At 58.4% G+C, this 19,951-nt stretch overlaps 1 protein-coding gene across 14 annotated transcripts in view; it reads left to right on the top strand.

Annotated features, from left to right (window-relative positions):
* NFATC1 (nuclear factor of activated T cells 1) overlaps positions 1 to 19,951 on the top strand; it is a 100,697-nt gene that overhangs the window by 34,776 nt on the left and 45,970 nt on the right. For 10 of the 14 annotated variants that reach the window (XM_036323791.1, XM_036323788.1, XM_036323789.1 and 7 more), the window contains 5 exons: positions 1,422 to 1,624; positions 3,152 to 3,324; positions 4,406 to 4,546; positions 13,667 to 13,722; positions 17,849 to 17,981. In XM_036323791.1, the coding sequence (XP_036179684.1) occupies positions 1,422 to 1,624; positions 3,152 to 3,324; positions 4,406 to 4,546; positions 13,667 to 13,722; positions 17,849 to 17,981 (706 nt within the window). The other 4 variants (XM_036323793.1, XM_036323794.1, XM_036323798.1 and 1 more) reach the window with 4 other exon arrangements.

The following is a 19,951-nucleotide window of genomic DNA, read 5'->3' as shown; positions in this document are numbered from 1 at the left end:
CTGCCAGCCTCTCCCGTGCCACTGTGGAAACTCAGGTGTGTCAGCTGCAGGCAGGAGACGCGCCCCATGTGTGTGCACAGGCCTTGCACACTGTCATTAGTCCAAACGTGTCAGAGACCTGAGGATCAGGATGACACTCAGTTATTTCAACACGAAAGGACCACTTTGAGGTCGATCACGTTGGCAGTGCTCAGGACTGAGGCACAGGCAGGCAGACGGAGATAAGACTAGGACACGCACACTGCAACTGGGAGTGCAGTCTCCCCACCAAACACAGGGCTCCCGAGGGGCTGGGGGCTGCTGAGTGTGCATGTAAACGTGAGTGTGCGTGGTGTGTGTGTGTGTGTGTAGAGCCTGTGTGTGCACATGTGTGTCTGAATGTGAATGCATGTAAGTGTGTGCAAGATGAGTGTGCATGAGTGGATTGTCCCCTGTGGTTCAGACTGGGGACATGTCTGCACTTACCCTCTGTGCACCATCCTCCTCTGGCTCCGTCACCTCTCCCCAGGGCGTTCAGAGCCTCCTGCTCCATTGGCCACAGCAGGTGACGGGTGTGGTCTGTCAGCACCGATGGGCAGCTGCAGAGTGCTCGCCAGGACAGCATAGACACCAGGCCCTGAGCCAGCCTGTGCTGAGTGTCTCAGGGCTGCTGGGGAGTTACTGGAAGCTGCAAATTCATGCATCTCAGGGGCTGCAAATTGGTCTGTGACATCCTGTGGATGGTGTCACTGGGGCGATACTGAAAGAGCTACTGCTCTTTCCACTGGTCCCTCTGAAGGGGGCTGCCTGAGACAGGGAGAAAAGGATCGAGTCCCATTGGGCACTTGATTCTACCAAGCAAACGGCTTAGTCTTAGCGTCGCCAAACTTTCTGATGGGGCCGCCCAGCTGCATGGGGTCCTCACAGCTGTCACTGGCCAAGCGGACACAGGCTGTCCTCGCAGGCTGTGACACACATGGAAGGCAGGTGGGTCTGAGGAGCAGGCAGCTGCCACCTGGAGGGACCCGTGTGCTGGGAGGGACTGGGGCTCCTTCCCACCTGCCTGTCCTGCAGGGGAGACAGCACGGCTGTGAGCATCGTCACTGTTGTCATCCCGCGTGCTGGTCACAGCGGTGGCTGTGGATGCACATGTGTGTGTGTGTGTGCACGTGTGTGAGTGGGTACGCGTGCACCTGTGTGTGCTTGAGCAGGGGCAGCAGCATTGAAAGCCTGCCTGTCACCAACTGCCCCCGGACCTGGGGGTAAGGGGACCTTTCCAGGCTCCCGGTTTCATTGTCACAGAGAAGCAAGGGGCCGAGTGGGAGAGACTAACCCCGAGCACCTGTCACTGTTTCCTTTGAATTCGCCTCTGCTGATGAAAGTTTAATTGCTTCTGAGCGGCCTGTGCGCGGGTGCTGAGCGGGGGTTTGTTCTCTCGCCAGCTCCACGGCTACCTGGAGAGCGAGCCCCTCACGCTGCAGCTGTTCATTGGGACGGCGGACGACCGCCTGCTGCGGCCACACGCCTTCTACCAGGTCCACCGCATCACGGGGAAGACCGTGTCCACCACCAGCCACGAGGCCGTCCTCTCCAACACCAAAGTCCTGGAGATCCCGCTTCTGCCAGAAAACAACATGAGAGCCATGTAAGCACTGCCCGCCACACGGTCCGGGTGCCCGGGGCACGGCAGGTGTGTCCTCGGCATTCGTAGCCCCCACAGCCCACAGCTCAGTAGCCCAGTTTGTATATAAACTTCACCAAGGTTAATGAGGATTTCTGTCTTTCTGGGGTTTCAGCCCGTTAAACAGTCCTGCAGCTGTGAGTAACCCCCCTCCCCCAGTGCCTGCATTCAGCTCCCACACAGGACCCAAACTGGAGGGACAGTTAAACTGCAAACATTGAACAGTTACAGAGAACACCGCGTCTGGGCCACAGTCCGTGGGCCGCAGTCCGTGAGCCCTAGTCTCTTGGAGTCCTTGACCTGTAGTCAGCTCTGACTCCCTAGTTTAGAGTTGGATTCCTTAAAAGCTGAGGCTTACACACCTCATCTCTGAATGGGGCCTGTACTCATGGCTTCACGAATGCTCTAGTTGAGTGACTGTCAGGGGCTGTGCACATCACTCCTGAGCTGTGGATGCCACAGAGAAAGAGACCACAGTCATCCCACGGGATTTACATCCTGCTGGGGCCCCAGGGTGGTGTATCAGAGCTTGGTGACCCCTGGAGCTCAGGATCATGTCCCTGAGGCAGAAAGCTGGGTGTGCAGGGAGACAGCGTGTGCAAAGAAAGGCCCTGGGGCTGGAGAGTTTGGGGTGTTCATGGGGACAGTGTGGGAGGTAGGGCAGGCCAGGCCACAATGTGTAGGACTTTGAGTGAAATTTTGGCAAGTTTTGTCATGAAACAGTTTGAGTAGAAAACAGAGGGAAAGTTTTCTCTTTGTGTGGACTTTTCCCAGATTTGCCCACACCTCTGAGTTCATTCTCAGCCCTTGGGTTTAGTTCAAGAGCTGGAATCAGTTTCCCCCAGACCAGGCAGTCGGGTGGTCGGAGAGCCCATGGGTCCTCAGCAGAAGCAGCTGTGACTTCGGAGAGAGCCGTCCAGGTGCAGGGGCACAGCTGGAGCCACCGCAGTCCCCAGTCCGCACCAGTGGGCCCGGCCACCAATGGGCCGGCTGAGTGTCTGAGCGTCTGCCTCCTTCGCTTCCTGAGAGGAACAGTATCAGTTTCCACCTGGCATTCTGTACACAGACTGTTGCGCCGGAGTTTAGTGCTCAGTGAAGCTAAACAAAATCCTATGAAGCTGTAGGCAATTCGGGATCTTGAGCTGAGCAAGGAGCTGCTGCCAGAGCCTTAAATAAATGAACTTAGCTCCGAGACGGAGGGGCAGGTCCTGGCTCTGGGTTCCTGGGGCGTGTCCTGCTCGGGTCCCTCCAGGCCACATACCTGCCAACGCTGTGGGCCTGCCCGTGTCTGCGGGTGGACGACGGGGGACCACGGCGAGAGGACTGGGCTGTCCGCACGGCCCCCCTCCCTCGCCGGGGTCGATGGCAGGGTGTGTCCTGTCCCCGGTGTGTGGCTGTCCTGCCCTGGGGGCTCGGGCGGGTGGAGCGGCGAGGACGGGCGCCTTGCCCATGGAGTGGGACCGGCAGGCAGTGGACTTCTGTTTTGGGCAGCATCGACTGCGCCGGGATCCTGAAGCTCCGGAACTCGGACATCGAGCTGCGCAAGGGGGAGACGGACATTGGCAGGAAGAACACTCGCGTGAGGCTGGTGTTCCGGGTGCACATCCCGCAGCCCAGCGGCCGCACGCTGTCGCTGCAGGTGGCCTCCAACCCCATCGAGTGCTGTGAGTACCCCGTCACGCCGACAGCGCGTCCTCACCTTTTGTACGGCCCGAGCGGTGGGTCCCATCCGCTAACACGTTTTCCTGGGCAGTCTCGGCGCACGCCCCTCGTCTGGCAGTCCCGCCCCGTGTGGTGACGGCAGACACGGGTTAGCGTCGGCGCAGGGCCTGGACTGGTCCCAGCACCGACAGGGGGGCGGGGAAAAAGTGAAAGGAAGTTTGTCTTGAAACACAGATCCCTGCTGTGGTCGCATTTGCGTTAACCCCTCCCACGGGACTTTGGGAAGCTGAGTGTCATCCAGCGTCCCCTGGTGGTCCTGCTTCCGTGTGGTCTGGGGTCCTTCCTCTTGCGATCGTTTTGCTAGCTTTCGTTAACAAATTGGGTGCCCTGCATCCCCACAGCCTTCCCTCTGCCCAGGAGCGGGACCCCAGGCTGGGTCTATTGAGCTGCTCCCCAGGAAACCCGGGGGGGGGGGCCTGGCCCACCCACCAACCATGTCAGAACCACTCCTGCTTCCCTCATCTCGGAATGGCCTGACCCAGCCCCAGGTGTGGGCTCTCGGGAAATGCACCTGTCCTCACGCTCACCTGCCCCCTATTTCAGCGGAGGGCCTTGGTTTGGTTCCTTTGTTGCCCACGCTAACGTCAGGCTGACTCGGGGATGGGGTTCCTCTCGCGCCCCGGCCCCTGCCCTGTGACGGTGGCCCTGCCCAGCTGTCCCCTGCCACCCTGTTCCTGCTGGCCCCTGCACGTCTCGCAGACACCTGCTCCACGCCCTGGCCTTTCTGCCGTGTGGCTGCCTCTGAGATGGGGGGACCCCCGGGCTGTGTGAGAACCCGGGTACGTGGCACACCCTCAGACACTCTGCCCGCCTGCCTCTGGGGACAGTGTGGCCTCTCCCAGCACCGGTGCGGGGAGGGATGGCTGCACATTGTCCCTTGACGGCTCACGCTGTTCACACAGTCCCCAGAGGAGCTCTCTGAAGGCAGCGGTTCCCAAAAGCCTGGGCCTCTGGGGGGGCATCTGAGGGGTGCTGGGGCGGGCAGGCCAGCAGCGCCTCACTCACTGTCTCCTGACCCCGCAGCCCAGCGGTCGGCCCAGGAGCTGCCTCTGGTGGAGAAGCAGAGCGTGGCCAGCTGCCCCGTCCTGGGAGGGAAGAGGATGGTCCTGTCCGGCCACAACTTCCTGCAGGACTCCAAAGTCATCTTCGTGGAGAAAGCACCAGGTATCTCCCTTAGGAACAGACCATCAAGTGTTTCTGGGTGGGCGCTGGGGCCATGGGGTCCTGGAGGCGGAGGCCTCTGCGTGTGAGTCCGCGTGTACAGGCGTGGGCCGTAACCGCTGGGGCTGCGTCCAGCCATGAGCGTTTGTGCCAGCAGAAGGTTTACTTCTGGAGTCACCGAGGGCCCATCCTCATGCAGTTGGTGTCCGAGGGGCTGCTGTGGGGCCGCCGCGTGGGTGGCATGCTCTCCCCTGGGCCGCATGGTGGCCTGCTGCCTGGACTGGGCAGGTGCCTCCACGTGGACCGGGTCTTTCTCAGAATCACAGACTCTCAGAGGCAGGTGACCTGGCACAGAGCAGCTGCAATCACCAGTGGGACCCGCACTGCGGCCCACAAACCTTCCCATCACCCGCTTCCCCATCCGTGCTGGTGATCCCCAAGATGCCAACACAGAGCTGCTGTTCTCTTTGTGACTGGTGGCCTCCAGGCCCCAGCTGTTCTCTGTGAGCCATGCAGACCTCATCGTCAGGAGTTATAGACGTCGTCTGTGTGGGCAAGTGTAGACTCCACCTGTGCTGGCGAATGTAGACGCTGTGGGCGAGTGTAGACCTCTGTGGGCGAGTGTAGACCTCTGTGTGGATGAGTGTAGACCTCTGTGTGGGCAAGTGTAGACCTCTGTGTGGGCGAGTATAGACGCTGTGGGTGAGTATAGACCTCTGTGGGTGAGTATAGACCTCTGTGTGGGCGAGTGTAGACCTCTGTGTGGGTGAGTGTAGACCTCTGTGTGCGAGTGTAGACCGCTGTGTGGGCGAGTGTAGACCTCTGTGTGGGTGAGTGTAGACCTCTGTGTGGGTGAGTGTAGACCTCTGTGTGCGAGTGTAGACCGCTGTGTGGGCGAGTGTAGACCTCTGTGTGGGTGAGTGTAGACCTCTGTGTGCGAGTGTAGACCTCTGTGTGTGAGTGTAGACCTCTGTGGGCAAGTGTAGACCTCTGTGTGGGCGAGTGTAGACCTCTGTGTGGGCGAGTGGTGAGTGTAGACCTCTGTGTGGGCGAGTGTAGACCTCTGTGTGGGCGAGTATAGACCTCTGTGTGGGCGAGTGCAGACCTCTGTGTGGGCGAGTGTAGACCTCTGTGTGTGAGTGTAGACCTCTGTGTGTGCGAGTGCAGACCTCTGTGTGGGCGAGTGTAGACCTCTGTGTGCGAGTGTAGACCTCTGTGTATGCGAGTGCAGACCTCTGTGTGGGCGAGTGTAGACCTCTGTGTGTGAGTGTAGACCTCTGTGTGTGAGTGTAGACTTCTGTGTATGATTGTAGACCTCTGTGTGGGCGAGTGTAGACCTTTGTGTGGGCGAGCATAGACCTCTGTGTGGATGAGCGTAGACCTCTGTGTGTGAGTGTAGACCTCTGTGTGTGCGAGTGTAGACCTCTGTGTGGGCGAGCATAGACCTCTGTGTGGATGAGCGTAGACCTCTGTGTGTGAGCGTAGACCTCTGTGTGTGAGTGTAGACCTCTGTGGGCAAGTGTAGACCTCTGTGTGGGCGAGTGTAGACCTCTGTGTGAGTGTAGACCTCTGTGGCGAGTGTAGACCTCTGTGTGGGCGAGTGTAGACCTCTGTGTGGGCGAGTGCAGACCTCTGTGTGGGCGAGTGTAGACCTCTGTGTGGGCGAGTGTAGACCTCTGTGTGGATGAGCGTAGACCTCTGTGTGTGAGTGTAGACCTCTGTGGGCGAGTGTAGACCTCTGTGTGGGCGAGTGTAGACCTCTGTGTGGGCGAGTGCAGACCTCTGTGTGGGCGAGTGTAGACCTCTGTGTGTGAGTGTAGACCTCTGTGTGGGCGAGTGTAGACCTCTGTGTGGGCGAGTGTAGACCTCTGTGGTGGTGTTTGAAGAGGGAGCTGTGGACAGAGGCTGCTGTGGGGCGAGGGTGAGAGTCCCTTTCCTCTGGACAGATGTGGGGTGGCACCACTCCTGCCCCATGGGTGCCCTACCTGAGTCTGTGGAGAAGCCGCTGGCGCTCACGTGGTTAAGGCACGAGAGTGAGGGTTCCCGGAGTTTGTGGTTGGAGCCAGCCTGTCCACAGAGCAGCCTCCACCCTGCTGTGGGGGAGGGGAGCCTGCAGGTGGCCAGGCTGGTGGCCTGTTTCATCTTTTTCAAATTTCCCAATTGGAATTTTCCTGAGAGTGCCAGGGCCGGACTCATGCAAACCACTGAAAACCGCCAACATTCAGCCTCCATAATGGGTCTTGATTTTGTACAGTTTGCAAGAAAATTAAGTGCTTCAATCAAAATGGGCTTAAAAGTCTTCCCCATTTGGCGTAGTCTGCCTATGTAATCATGCACATAATTGGAAAACATGTCTTGAATTATGGAGAAAAACCAACTAAGTGTGATGACAAGGAGAGGAATTTGAATTTCTGGAACACCCTTCTTTGGAGGACGTTAATCTTGAAATAATTTAACCTTTTGAGCTTTAAACGTGTGTGTGTGTGTGAGTGCTGAAGCAGGAACGCCGGCCGGGGCTCTGTCGTCGCGCGGAGACTGTGATCAGAACTTGCACAAAGCGGGGGTTGGAGCACTTTTCTCCCTGTTCCCTTGACCGAGTCCCTTGCCTCCAGGGTGGGAATGGGCGCAACTCTTGGAGGCGCTCAGCCTGCCATGGGCACCTGGGACCCCTGCTGCGGGCAGCTCTCCCGGCCGCACTGAGGGCTCGGTCATGGCGTCTTCACTTCATGGCCTCACAGGTGTGGGGAGCTTAGTTCAGGAATGCCCAGGCGTCCTCACCGGGGCCCCCCGGGGCTTCCCTGGCTGGGTGCCAGGCGGTCCCTTGCCAGCTCGGGTTGGGGTGGTGGGGGCGTCCTCACCCCTTCATCTCCTGCAGCAGCTGGGTGCCTGGTGCAGAAGGTGAGACACAAACAAGTGGGCAGTGACTAGGTGTGACATAAACATCCTGCACCTGTGACAGCGAAATGCAAACATGGCCCCCACACCTCTGACACGCTGGTAATTTCACGTTTGGATTTAAGTAAGGCTGTTTGCGTGTTCACATAGGCATGTGCACGTTGTGTGTTTGCAGAAGGGAGTGCATTCCACATGTTTTCTCCTGGCAAAGGGCGCTTGCCCCCTCCTCCTGCATCCCCCACAAAGAGAAACCACTGAATCAAATTAGATAAAAACACAGTTGGCCTCTGGTTTTCCAGGGAGGTCACCTGACCCATTTTAGTTGTCTTTAAACGCTGCCGGTGGCACCCAGGCCGAGTGTGAGCAGGAGAGTGTGGCCGTGGACATCCCTGTCATTGCATTGAAACCTCACAGAAAGGCTCCTGCAGCTGTAGCAGGCATGGCTCTCATGGGCGTCAGCTTCTCCAGGGCTGCCCCCCCCCCCCCCCCGCCCGCGCCCCGCCTTGGGCACGGCCTTTCAGAATCCGCAGAAATCCCTAGGCGCACACTACTCAGCTTTTTATGTGTTTCAGGGAGGGGTTCTTTCTGCCCTCCAGGGCTGGCCAAGCCCATGTTGCTCCGAGGAAGGGGTGCCTGTCCAGGGACCCCCGACAGAGGACCGCGATGGTCATCGGCATTGGGAGCAAGGCCCCTCTCATGGAGTCGGCCAGGCCCTGGGTCAGCGAGGGGCCACGGGCCTAGAGAGAAGCGTCACAAAGGGGTGGATGGCATCCACACGGCTGCTGGCCTTGCACTGAGTCACACAAAGGCCCAAGGGGCAGTGCTCCAGCGTCTGGGACCTTTGGGGGGTTGGCCTTTACCAGGGGGTCTCGGCAGGCCCTGCCAGCAGCCCATGAAGTGACTGGCGCTGGTGGCACATTTACAGCCCTTGGAATATAAGGAACTAAAATGACTTTGTCTTGTTAGTTCTCACCAGAGGATATTTTCCCCATTGATTTTAGGGAAAGTGGAGCGAAGGCAGGTGGGGGGAGAGAGAAATAGAGAAAGAGAGAGAGAGAGACAGAGAAAGATTGGTTGCACTCACTCCAGTGGGCCTAGGGAACGAATCTGCAACCCAGGTACATGCCCTTGATCAGGAATTGAACCTGAGACCCTTCAGTCCTCAGGCTGATGCTCTAACCCAGCCGTGGGCAAACTACGGCCCGCGGGCCTGATCCGGCCCTTTTGAAATGAATAAAACTAAAAAAAAAAAAAAAGACCGTACCTTTTTATGTAATGATGTTTACTTTGAATTTATATTAGTTCACACAAACACTCCATCCATGCTTTTGTTCCGGCCCTCCGGTCCAGTTTAAGAACCCATTGTGGCCCTCGAGTCAAAAAGTTTGCCCACCCCTGCTCTAACCCCTGGACCAAACTGGCCTGGGTGTGGAACTGAAGTGATCTTAAATCAGCATGGTGCTCACCAAACCTAGGGGTGAATGAGATGCTTTTGCAGTTTTGTCTCACGGCTCAGGCATCGAGAGGGCATCCTCACCTCACCTTGGGGAACAGTTATGAGAGACAAGTGAGGCCCTGTCATCGGGACGCCTGGGCCTGAAGGGCCAGTTCAGGAGCAGTGTGTGCAGGGTGTGAGTGAGTGAGTGTGTGGGTGTGCACGACAGTGTGTGCAGGGTGTGTGTGCGTGTGAGAAGCTGTGTCGGTGCGTAAGAGTGAGCGTATTTGGTGACTGGGAGCGGGGGTGTGAGTGAGTGGATGTGTGTGAGGGTGTGTGAGCTGGTGTGTGTCAGGGTGTTTGAGTGTGAGCAGGCATTTGTTTCAGGGTATGTGAATGTGAGCAGGTGTGTCAGGGTGTTGAGTGTGAGTGTGGTCCTAGGGGCTGCAGCCCACGGCCTGGCTGTGCTGTGTGGGCGGTGAGTGACACCTGGCGGCCTGGGTGCCCAGAGCTCTCTCCGTGGCGCCTTCGCAGCTGGGCCAGAGCCCACGTGGGTCGTGTTTCGCTCGCCCTGGCCATCCAGCTGGCGCTCCGTGACGATGCAGCGCAGCCCCAGCCAGCAGCTCGCACCTCCTCCCCTGGTCTGGTCCCAGGGTCGTGGCCGTGTGGAGCCCGGTGCGTGTCCCGGCCGCAGGGCTGGAGGCCCGAGCCCTCCGCGGGAGGTCTCTAAAGGACGTCTGGAAGTTCCCCAGATGGGACACCGCAGGCGTGTGGTGCAGCGCACACGCCGGAAGTCATGACTTGGCGTGGAGGAAGAGACCTCTCCTTCCAGACTTTCCTGGCGCTGACATGGGAAAGAGGACGGGCGACGTCCGTACACCCAACAGCTGTCGTCACTGTGCTCACCCACGTCAGCCCTCCAGGCGCTGACCTCCACCGTGCCCGCCCTGCAACCCGGGTGGGCGCACGGGGCCCAGGCCGGCCGATGGGTGGGCAGCAGAGACTTCCCTGGACTGTGCTGGGAGTCACACTGGTGTCCAGTGAGTGGAAGAGCAGCTGTGAGCCCGGCCACCCTGTGTCCTAAGGAGGCCCTTTCCTATGTCTTTGGCCTCAGAATGGAAAGATGACCCGACAGTCTAAATCGTACAACGTTCTGAACAGTCGTGGGAGGAAATGAGCAGCCAGGAGCCCTGCGCTGGGAGGCGTGGTGGATGGGTAGCAGTGTCGGTGGGCCGTGTCCGCCGGTCCCAGACCCCTGCTCCCCAGCCCCCCGCACTCAGGTTCAGGGAGGTCCCAGGAAGTGCCCCCACCCCAAAGCAAGGGCTATGGCTTCAGCCCAACCCAGGGGGCCTCGCTTTCTACAGGGCTGTCCTGTGGGTCCCAGGCTGACCTCTGAGGTCAGCATTTGAGGGACCTGGGAGGCGAGTAGGTGGTACAGGAGGCGGGACTCAGCTTGGCCTCTGTGCCCTCCCGACCCTTCATGGCCCCGGGACAAGCCTGTCCCCCAGGCACAGTGACTGATGGTGGAGGGGCAGGGTGTGGGCAGGAGGGCCTCTCCACAGGCACCCACGGGGCTCCGAGAGCCAGGCACAGGCCTCGCATCCCTCCTCACGTGAGTTGTCACTGAAACCTCAGGGCGGATGGCTGGTCCTTCCCTCAGACTTGCCCCAAACCACAGGCCGCTTCCTCCAGGGTCTGCCCAAGGCAACTTCCTCAAGGTGGAGAGTCATCATTCCAGGTGCGCTTCTGTGCGCCCGGCTGGCCCTGGCTCCTGGTGGGGAGGGTGTGGGAGAGGGCACGGCTGGGTGCCCGGCCTTGACGTCCTCTTCTCCCTCGGCTTCCATGACACAGCAGCGCCGCCGTGGTTGTGTGGGAGACGTACTTTTATGTCAGCTCTGAGGCATAACTATCTCACGGACCGCACAGCTCACCTGCCTACGCCCACTGGTCTTGGTAAATCAGAGCCATTCCACCATCACGCACCCCAGGACGTTTTCATCGTGCGGCATGCTCCAGCCTCGCCGCTGCGGGAGCCTGTGTGAGGACTGCGCTCGTGGAGGTGGACGGCGCCCATGTATGGCCAGCCGCACGCGGGTCTCCGTGTCATGGGGCATCGCGGTGCTTCCACGGGCATGAGCACCGGTGCCCGGGTTTCCGCATGGACGAGGGTGTTCCTTCCCTGGGCACAGTCCCGCGACGGCAGCTGCTGGCCACTTGGAAATTCCACGTGGGACCCTCTAGGAACCGCCAGGCTGGGTCCCACAGCACATGGGTCGTTTCCTCTCCACTCCCATCTCTGTGCCGAGCAGGCTGGTCCCAGTGGCTCTGTTGGCGCTGTCAAGTGAGGCCTGGGAGGGTCCCGAGGACGGAGGTGGCGATGGGACGGACCTGGACGCACACCCTCAGGGTCCCACGGGCTCTCTCTGGCCCTCCCCTCTGTCAGGCCCTGCACAAGCTTCTTGGCATCTTTCTGTGGGGAGGTGACTGGCAGTTACACATCACACGCCTTCCCTGACAGCCAGCAGCTGATGCCAGCACAGGTCTCACTGTCGGTGCCTCCCCAGGTGTCCTGTGTGCAGGCCGGACACAGTGTCGCACAGGTACCGTGAGTAAGCGTGCAGCCCGCTCCTGTGGCCGACTGATGACCAGGAGGAGATGACGTGTGTGTGGCCGAGGGCCTGAGTAGCCTGGGTCCCTGGGAGTGGGCGTCATCGCCCTCAAACCAAAGACTCTGAACCAAGCCCTTGGTTATTCCTGCGCTGCTGCTGCCCACCGGCTGCCCGAGGCTCCCAGATCCTGGGCCAATCCGAGACTCTCGGAACCCTCCCGGCCCCAGAAGAAGGCCAGAGAGTGTCCCAGGACAGCTGTGGGGGCTCGGCCCCCGTGGGGACCCGCACGGCCGGGCCAGCCAGGCGGAGGCGCAGCAGCCACTGGCCGCACGGGAGCCTCCTGGCGGGTGTGGCGGGGAAGCCTTTCGGATGACTCACGCTGCAGGGAATTCCCTAATGACTGGGAATATTTTTACTTCTGGGCTTGTGCACAGTTTCCTACTGAGAACGCAGCGAGCTCCTGATAAGCTGAACACAAAGGCCCATTCAGGCCGATTTCCCTTCCCAGTAAAGCTGACGTTGAGCACAACACCCAGGCCTGGCAGGCTCTGCAGGAGGCGGCCTGGCCTGGGCCGGGCTATGGAAGTGGGAGCCACGGTGCCGACTGTTTCCTAAGAGTTCTCCATCGGCGTCTTTCACGCCTCGGCCCTGCCTCCCCTGAGCAATGGCCGTGCGTGAACAGATGCTGTTTAAAAGGCATCGGCGCCCTTAGGGTCTCTGAGCCCACCAGGAGTGCCAGTGCCCGCCCTGGGGCTGCGGACCAACCACAGGCAGGAAGACCCCGGGAAGCAGGGCCAGAGCCCAGGCTTTGGCACGCCCTGGGCGGGTAGGCGGGCACAGGGGGCCCCGGCTTTGAAAGGTGCATGCACTTTGGGGGTTCCAAGACCAAGTCGGACATCCGGATGTGTGTGTTTGTGCTGGTGCCAGTCTGTGACTTTTCAGAAGCTGTGGTGGGGCGGGCCCAGCCGGCTAGCGGGCATAGGCGCAGGGCCCGGGCTGAGAGCTGCTTGGTCAGGCTCCTGATACTTCAAGTGCCTGAGCCTTCGTCTGGGTTCCGCCATTTCTTACTGGAGGGGGTGGGCGCTGACCCCTGGGGCCGAGGTCAGCATCTGGCCCGTGGGTGGGCCCGGCGTCCCCAGAGGCTGGTGTGGCCCGGTGGGTCGTGACTCACGCTTCCTCCCCGTCTCCACTCCACCCGCCCGGCAGTCACTGTGAGGGAGGAAAAGGAGCTTGTCTAATTTACTGAAAATTTAGGATTTGTAACACACATTTCTTCTTTGAAAACGGCGCGTTGGGTAGAAACTAATGCTTATAGGAGAACTGACTGTATAAACAATAACAAGGAAAGAGGCCTCTGGGCCGTGGGGGAGGGGTGGGTGTTGACACCTATCAACTCAGAATTCTTAGAGCCAGTCCCTACGGGTGTGCCTGCAGACAGGGGCTTGCAAGCACCAGGGTGCGGTTTGTGGAAGGTTCTGGTTAGTGGGGGCCCGACCTGCCCCCCTGGGGCCCCGGCCCAGGAACAGAGCCCTTCCACAGGCCCCTTTGTGAAACTTTTTATGTTTCTTAAACATGCAGACAGCCACGAGGTGAGGATAAAAGTCCTGTGGGCTTTGCATGTCTGTGTCCTGACCTGGCAAGCAGTAGTCAAAGAAAGGACTCTCTCATTTACCCTGTGGAGCTGGCTCCCCGAAGGCACGGGCTCTGCAGGCTCAGTCACTGCACCGGGGGCCGAGCTGGCGGGAGAGGGGACAGGGCACTCCCCGGGGTCACCACGCTTTCCTGGGCCCGAGCTCCCTTGGATGTGGGCGTGTGGAAACCCTTCCCTGACTGATGTGGGGTGACACTGGGCAGAGGGCAGTTTCTGGGGGAGTCCCCCACCCCACAGCCAGGCTGCGCCCTGCAGAACCAGGTCTTTGGGCTCCGCCAGGTTCCCTACGCCTGAGTTTGGGTGTGAGTCTCCCAGCGTCTCCCCCCTGGGCCTGGCGTCCATCCACTGTCCCACAGACGTGACTCTCTGGTCTTGCCGGGTAGCAGCCAGCACGACAAGGCCGAGCCAGGCGGGTGGGTCCTCTACTCGGCGGCTGCTGTCCCCGGGCCATCTGCCTGGACCAAGGTGTGTGTTTTCGGGGGATGCGCTCAGTCAGGCACCAAGTAATGGACTTCCCATGCCCTTTCTTCTAGACGGCCACCACATCTGGGAAATGGAGGCGAAAACCGACCGAGACCTGTGCAAGCCAGTAAGTATCTCTCAGACGTGCACACGCGGTGCCAGGCGAGTCAGGGGGCTCCCCACGTGGGGGCGGGTTCCTGCCGGAGGCACATGGCCTCTTGTTTGTTAAAGTGGAAGGACTAAGAGAAATCACAGAAAGACAGTGCGAGAGAAGTGGGTGTACAGCACTCCCTGGGCCAGGGCTCCTGAGAGGCAGCGAGACAAGGCGCAGGGCGGCCGCGGAGACGGACCCATGGGGCTGGAGGCCCCACGGCACTTGTGTGCCAGCTCCTGCACACGGCCACGACAGGGGGAACGTCATGCCCCAACACGGGGCTTTTCTGTGACCTCTGCTGTCATCGCCACCAGGGCCCCACACAGATCGCTGCCCCCCAGGAAGACCGCTGCCCCCAGCTTCTGAGGGCGCGGGACCTGTGTGGCACGCAGGTGGCCAGGTTCCACCAGCATCCGTCAGAGAACACTCACCGCTCACCAGACTCTTGTTTTGAACCTGAAACGGTGGAGCTGTGCCTCTTGGGCTGGCCAGTTCCCTTTGCCGATTAGCCAGTGGCCTGGAGGCCTGGGAACACCTGCCTGGTGGTGTTGAGGCCGCTGAGCTGGGCCTGGGGCCTGCAGGTGGCCTTGTACATGTGCCCACACTCAGCCTTTCACGGCTTTTGGGTACCTAAGAAATAGTTGTTGTTTCTTTGATTGGTTGTTCCTGGAGAATGCCTTTTGTCTGAAATTACGGCGCTGTCCGTTAGCTCTCTCGGTTACCGTTAGCCCAGTGTGTCTTCTGGATCTCTCTCCCTGTGACCTGAGCCTTCGCGTTGAAGGGACTTCCTGCAGACACAGGAGCTGGTCCTTCCTCCCAGGTGGCGTCTCATGGCGCGGTGTGTTTGGACCGTGGTGCTGAAAGCGATGGAGATTAGTAGCTACCATGAGTGTGTGTTTCCCACCGAGTCCTGGAAAAGATGCAGGAAGTAGGCTGACATGGAATGCTGGGACTAGCGAGGGATTTGTGGAGGACACTCCTCGTTCTTCCATCTCTATAGCATCTTCCACTGATGGCGATGTGAACGATCCTTCCGGAGGTGCAGGGGATGGGAAGTACTGTTCAGGTCAAGTGCTTCATTCGGGGGGCTCCTTGTGGGTCCTGCACGGTTGAGCCGGGTGAGCAGGGCACCTGGGTCATGGGGTCGGCTGAATCGATCTGGGTAACTGCTCCCTGCCCTGTGGCGGGCGGGGCCTCGTGGCTGCCCCACGGATGGCTCGGGTGGTGCTGGGTGGCTGCTCACAGTGGCTCTGCCAGGACAAACCATCTTCCACCTGGGGTGTGGCTTCCTTGTCCACGCTCCACACCACTTCCCGGTTGAGGAAGTGGTGTCGCAAGTGGTGTCGGAAGGAGATCCCTCCCTGGCCCAGGGCGGACCTGTGTTTAGAAGTGTGCTGATGGAGGTGGGGGGACTCACCCTGGCCTCACGGGCTCCTGCTGGCTCCCTCTCCTGAGGAGCCGGAGGACATGCTGCAGCCCCGGGCAGTTCGGCTTCCAGACGGGTCCCGGCCCGGCAGGCCTGTGGGCTGCCAAGTCAGCGCAGGGCTTGTGGTGAACGGACACCTGGTGGCTGGAGACACAGCCCCGTCCGCCTTCCAGGGCGCACCTCCCTGCCTCCCTGAGTCTCCTCCAACCCTGTCACACCACGGGGCGGCCTCACTCCTGCTCCCGTCCCCCAGGCCGGTCTCCCCCTGCTTCCCACCCACTGTGGTGCCACCCCCAAGCCATCTTGTTCTATCAAAATAATTCCTGCTAACTTTGCATATTCAGATTTTCTGTCACCGAGTTTTCTTTATGTTGAATAGTTGCATTTTTAAAGGAAGCTTGACAGTTAGTTGTGTGTTTTAAAAGGAACGTACATGTGGATACTGGTACACTTTGTCACAATTCCATCCTTATCGCTTAAATGAGGTTCACCTTTACATTTTCCCTAATTATAAAAAGACCGTCACATTCATGGTGGTCATTGGTGTGGGTGTGCATGCGTGTGTATTGTCTACACCTTCACACACACATGTGCACATACATCACAGTGTGTGTGTTTTTAAACAAAGCGGGAGTGTGCTGTGTATAGAGCTTATATGCTATCGTGAGCAGGTTAGACGGTGGATATTCTTAGAGCGAGCCCCTGATCTACCGAGTGTCATTTGTTAGCCTTATTTCTGCCCCTGCACTTTCTCCCTTACCTCTCCTCTGCTGGGTATTTCAGCCCCGTGCTCTGGCGGGGAGAGCGTTTGTCACAGAATTTGTCTGTTGAGAGAATGGGAAGCCTATCAGCCTGTGCCCGCATCAGAGCCCGGCCCTCCTGTCACTCAGAATGACAAACCCCGGCCGCACGGAATCCAACGTGCTCCAAGGGCGCGTTGCCCCGCCTGGCACGTCACGGGCTCCCGTGGCCACAGCCGTCCCTGCCTCCCCGCACCTTAGTTCCAACCTCAGCCCAAGGAAGAGCTTTCTTTCCTGTCTCTTCTCTGACTCTCCTCTGTGGAGATGAGACTGTTTTACTGTCGACTCCATGAAGCCAGCCACGTGCCAGGCCCACCGTTACCACGGTGTCTGCTCCCAGCCGAGTCCTCAGGAGGTGACCCGAGAGGTAGCGACTTTATCCTTATCTTGCGGGTACGCATGGGAACCTGAGACTCCGGCGTGCCAGAGCTGTGGCTGAACCCAGACCTGGGTGACCCGGAGCCAGGCTGCCCCCTCCCCCCCCCGGGCTGCAGGTGCATAGCTCGTTCCCAACCTCACCCCCTTTGCCCCTCTGGCTTCGGGGCCACTTTTGGGTAAGGGTTGGCAGGCTGAGGCAAAAGGAGACCGTGTGGTGTGCTTGATGCTTCTTCTGAATGACACGAAGTTATTAAAACAACAAAAGCATGTGGCCAGAGCCAGCGTGGCCCCAGGGGACCCCTCCCGGGCCTTGCCATCCGTGTGCCCTCCGCAGCCGGCTTCGGTGCCTCAGTTTCTCTACCTGTAAAAGGAGAAGGCTTGGCCTGAAGTTCTCTTCAGTTTTCTGTGTTAACGTTCTTAAGATTTCATTACTAACATAATTCAGTCGATTTTGCTATTAATCTGGGAAACAAGCTACAACTAGTTTAACAAAAAAAAAATTATACAATGGATTTTTCTTGTCCATTTTTCCTCCTTGTTAACTGAAATCATATGACCAAAAAAATGGTGGAACTTTTGGGATGTGAAACGTTCCCCTAACCCACCCCCCGAAATCCAGTGCAGCTCCCCCTCCTCTTCAGAGCACGGGTTGCTGACCTGCTGACAGCCACACAGGGACGGCCGAGGGAGCACACAGGTGGCCGGGATGCGGGTGTACCAACCCCGCCGTCTCTCTCTCCCCAGTGCCCCGCTGCCTCACGGCAACTTGCTTTTATAGCTGTACTCGAAAGAGCATGATGCTAGATGGTTGCTGATTTTTATTTTAATACACAGGAAGGTAACAGCAGCCACATGAACCGTCCTGTTCCATCTCGGGCTCCACCTCCTGACTCTGACAGGCGCCCAGCTCTCCATCTTCTTCAGTTTGAGGGAGTCTGGGTGTTGTTGAGAGGTTTTGGACCTTGTCCTCACAGACCCTGTCCCCAGAGACACATCTCCAGGACACGCCTGCCCTGGGTCGTCATTGCCAGTTGCCCGGACAGGCGCTCCTGGCTCCATCCAGGGGTCAGTGCAAGGAAGGCTCATTCTCATTTTCAAAGGTCACTGACCCTTTGCTGTAGGGCAGACGGAAGCGATTGGGGTCAGCGGCCGTGTGGCTGGTCCCCTCTCAGCATCTGCACTGGCCTCTCTCCTGCGCCAAGTCAGTGGCATCTTAGGTGAAGCCCCCAGTCTGCGTCCCCTGCACACGCCACCTCAGACCACCTCTCAGCTCTGGGTGTGCAGGTCATCAAGGACCCTCTTCCCTGCTAGCCCACATGGGACCGGCAGGCCGGCCCGCACACGCGTGTGCCCGCTCATGTGCAGGCTCTCTGCGGGTGGCTTCTTCTGGCAGCCCCACAGTGGGAGCTGTTCTCCACGCGGACGAACCCTCTCCGTGCAGAGCCTCTGCGTGGGAGAGTGCTAACCGCCCCTCCTGTCTGCCCTCTCGCACTAGAACGCGCTGGTGGTCGAGATACCGCCGTTTCGCAATCAGAGAATCACCAGCCCCGTCCAAGTCAGCTTCTACGTCTGCAACGGGAAGAGGAAGCGAAGCCAGTACCAGCCCTTCACCTACCTGCCTGCCAATGGTAACGCTATCTTTCTAACCTTACGTGCTGCGAACGAACCGGTGGGGTGCTTTTTCTAAAAGACGCAGAAACGATGAGCTGCTGTCGCTGCAAAACAACACGGTCGCATTGTACCTTTAAGCTGTGTTACTATCCTGTTAGCAAGACCATGTTGCCAATTCTTAAAAAAAAAAAAAAAAAAAAAAAAAATAGCGAACCTTCCGGTGTATTTTCCTTTATTACTGTTGCGGGGGGCGGGGGGGAGGTGTGTATTGGGGTAATTGCTGATCATTTTGCGGGCTGTTTGCAGGTATGTAACAGCCGGGACGGGGGGGGGGGGGGGTGCAGGGGGAGAGAAGGTGCGTCCCTCCTGCACTCAGAGCTGAGTGGGCTCGTGTGCGTTTAAATTGTATAGCTGTGCACGGTGGGGAGCAAACAGCTGTAATTATTTTGCAGGTGCCTTTAGAAATAAACCCTTGCTATTAAGCCTAAAGGCTGCTGCCTGATGTGGTCATTAAGTAACATTGATGTTTTTGTACTCGTGATAAAACCCACATGACTTTGTTCCTTGAATAATTGCAACGTCCTGTGACTATGAGCCTTTTTACCGTTCACTCGGCCACAGCGTATTCTCTCGTTCAGCTGGTCCGTCCGCCCATGTTGAGGATGGCTTCTTACCGCTTTTTGAAAAATCAGTTCACTTGTCCATTTTTCAGGGTCCGTTATTAAAGAAAATAGCATCGTTTGCGTTTCCACCCCCTGCACTCGTAGAAAGTGAGGGTGTGTGCGCAGAGCCCACGCCCGGCGCGCTGTGGCCCGTCACCCCGGCAGCCCGCGCCTGTGTGCACAGGATGGCCGTGTTGTCCTGGGGGTGTGTTTCGTGGAAGCCCAGCTATGCAAACAGCCTTTTAATACTGTAGCCTTTGTTCTAAAAACACACGAGTGAAGAGGGAAATTGTACTCCGAAAACTAATGGCAAGAGCAGCCATGTCGTCATCTCAGTGAAAGGGAGACTTTTTTGAAGGTTTCTGGTCTCTCTAAACGTAAAACGCCATTTACATAGACAGGTCATGGAAAGCTCTCGCACATCGGTGTTGATACCAAACAGTTGGAATGAACTGTCCTTGAGGCAAATACTAGCCAAGCTTTTGAAGGTGTGAAAAGTAAGATTTTGTTGTAAAATTGCCATATCGTGAGTGCGTGCACGGAGCAGGGGTGTGGCTGTCAGCAGCTCGCGGAGCGGGTTCCAGGAGAGGGTTGTTCCCGATCGCGTGGCTGCGGGGCTTTGTGATGTATCGCACGTGGGCCATGAACCCTGTCCGCTCTGGAATAAGGTACAATAGCGCTTAAAAAGAAAACATTTAGTCTTTTTTTTTTTTTTTTGTAAATGTAATGATTATGTTCTAATTAAACTTCAAGCATGATTGACCAGATATTGAATGTTTTAAAAGAAAACCTAGGCCTTATAAAGAAAATTTTCTTTGTAAAGCAGTTCAGAAAATAGCTCTGCAGTCCCTGCTCCAAGTTCACAAGTGCCGAGGGTTACACACGACCCGTGTCAGGGGAAGGAGCCTGTGTGTGACATGCACACCCTCTTCCAGGTGGGGGACCGAGGCCTCCAAGGACACATAACTGGGATCCCAGGGTGATGCTGGGCTGTCCATGTGCCATCCAGGGTCACCCGCCTGCACAGCCATTCAGTGCTGCAGTCTCACTCCCACAGAGCTCAGAGCTGCCCTCTGCCCCAGTAACCATGACCCACCCTCTACATCTGCCCCAGGTCCTCCATCACCACGCTCTACATCTGCCCTAGGTCCTCCATTACCACGTTCTAGGTCTGCCCCGGGTCCTCCATCACCACGCTCTAGGTCCGCCCCGGGTCCTCCATCACCACGTTCTGGGTCTGCCCCGGGTCCTCCATCACCACGCTCTAGGTCTGCCCCGGGTCCTCCATCACCACGTTCTAGGTCTGCCCCGGGTCCTCCATCACC

Source organism: Myotis myotis, unplaced genomic scaffold, assembly GCF_014108235.1.
Source record: "Myotis myotis isolate mMyoMyo1 unplaced genomic scaffold, mMyoMyo1.p scaffold_m19_p_9, whole genome shotgun sequence".
Taxonomy (NCBI): Eukaryota; Metazoa; Chordata; class Mammalia; order Chiroptera; family Vespertilionidae; genus Myotis; species Myotis myotis.
Note: the sequence above shows the minus strand (reverse complement) of the source record. Positions and strands in the feature narration are given on the sequence as shown.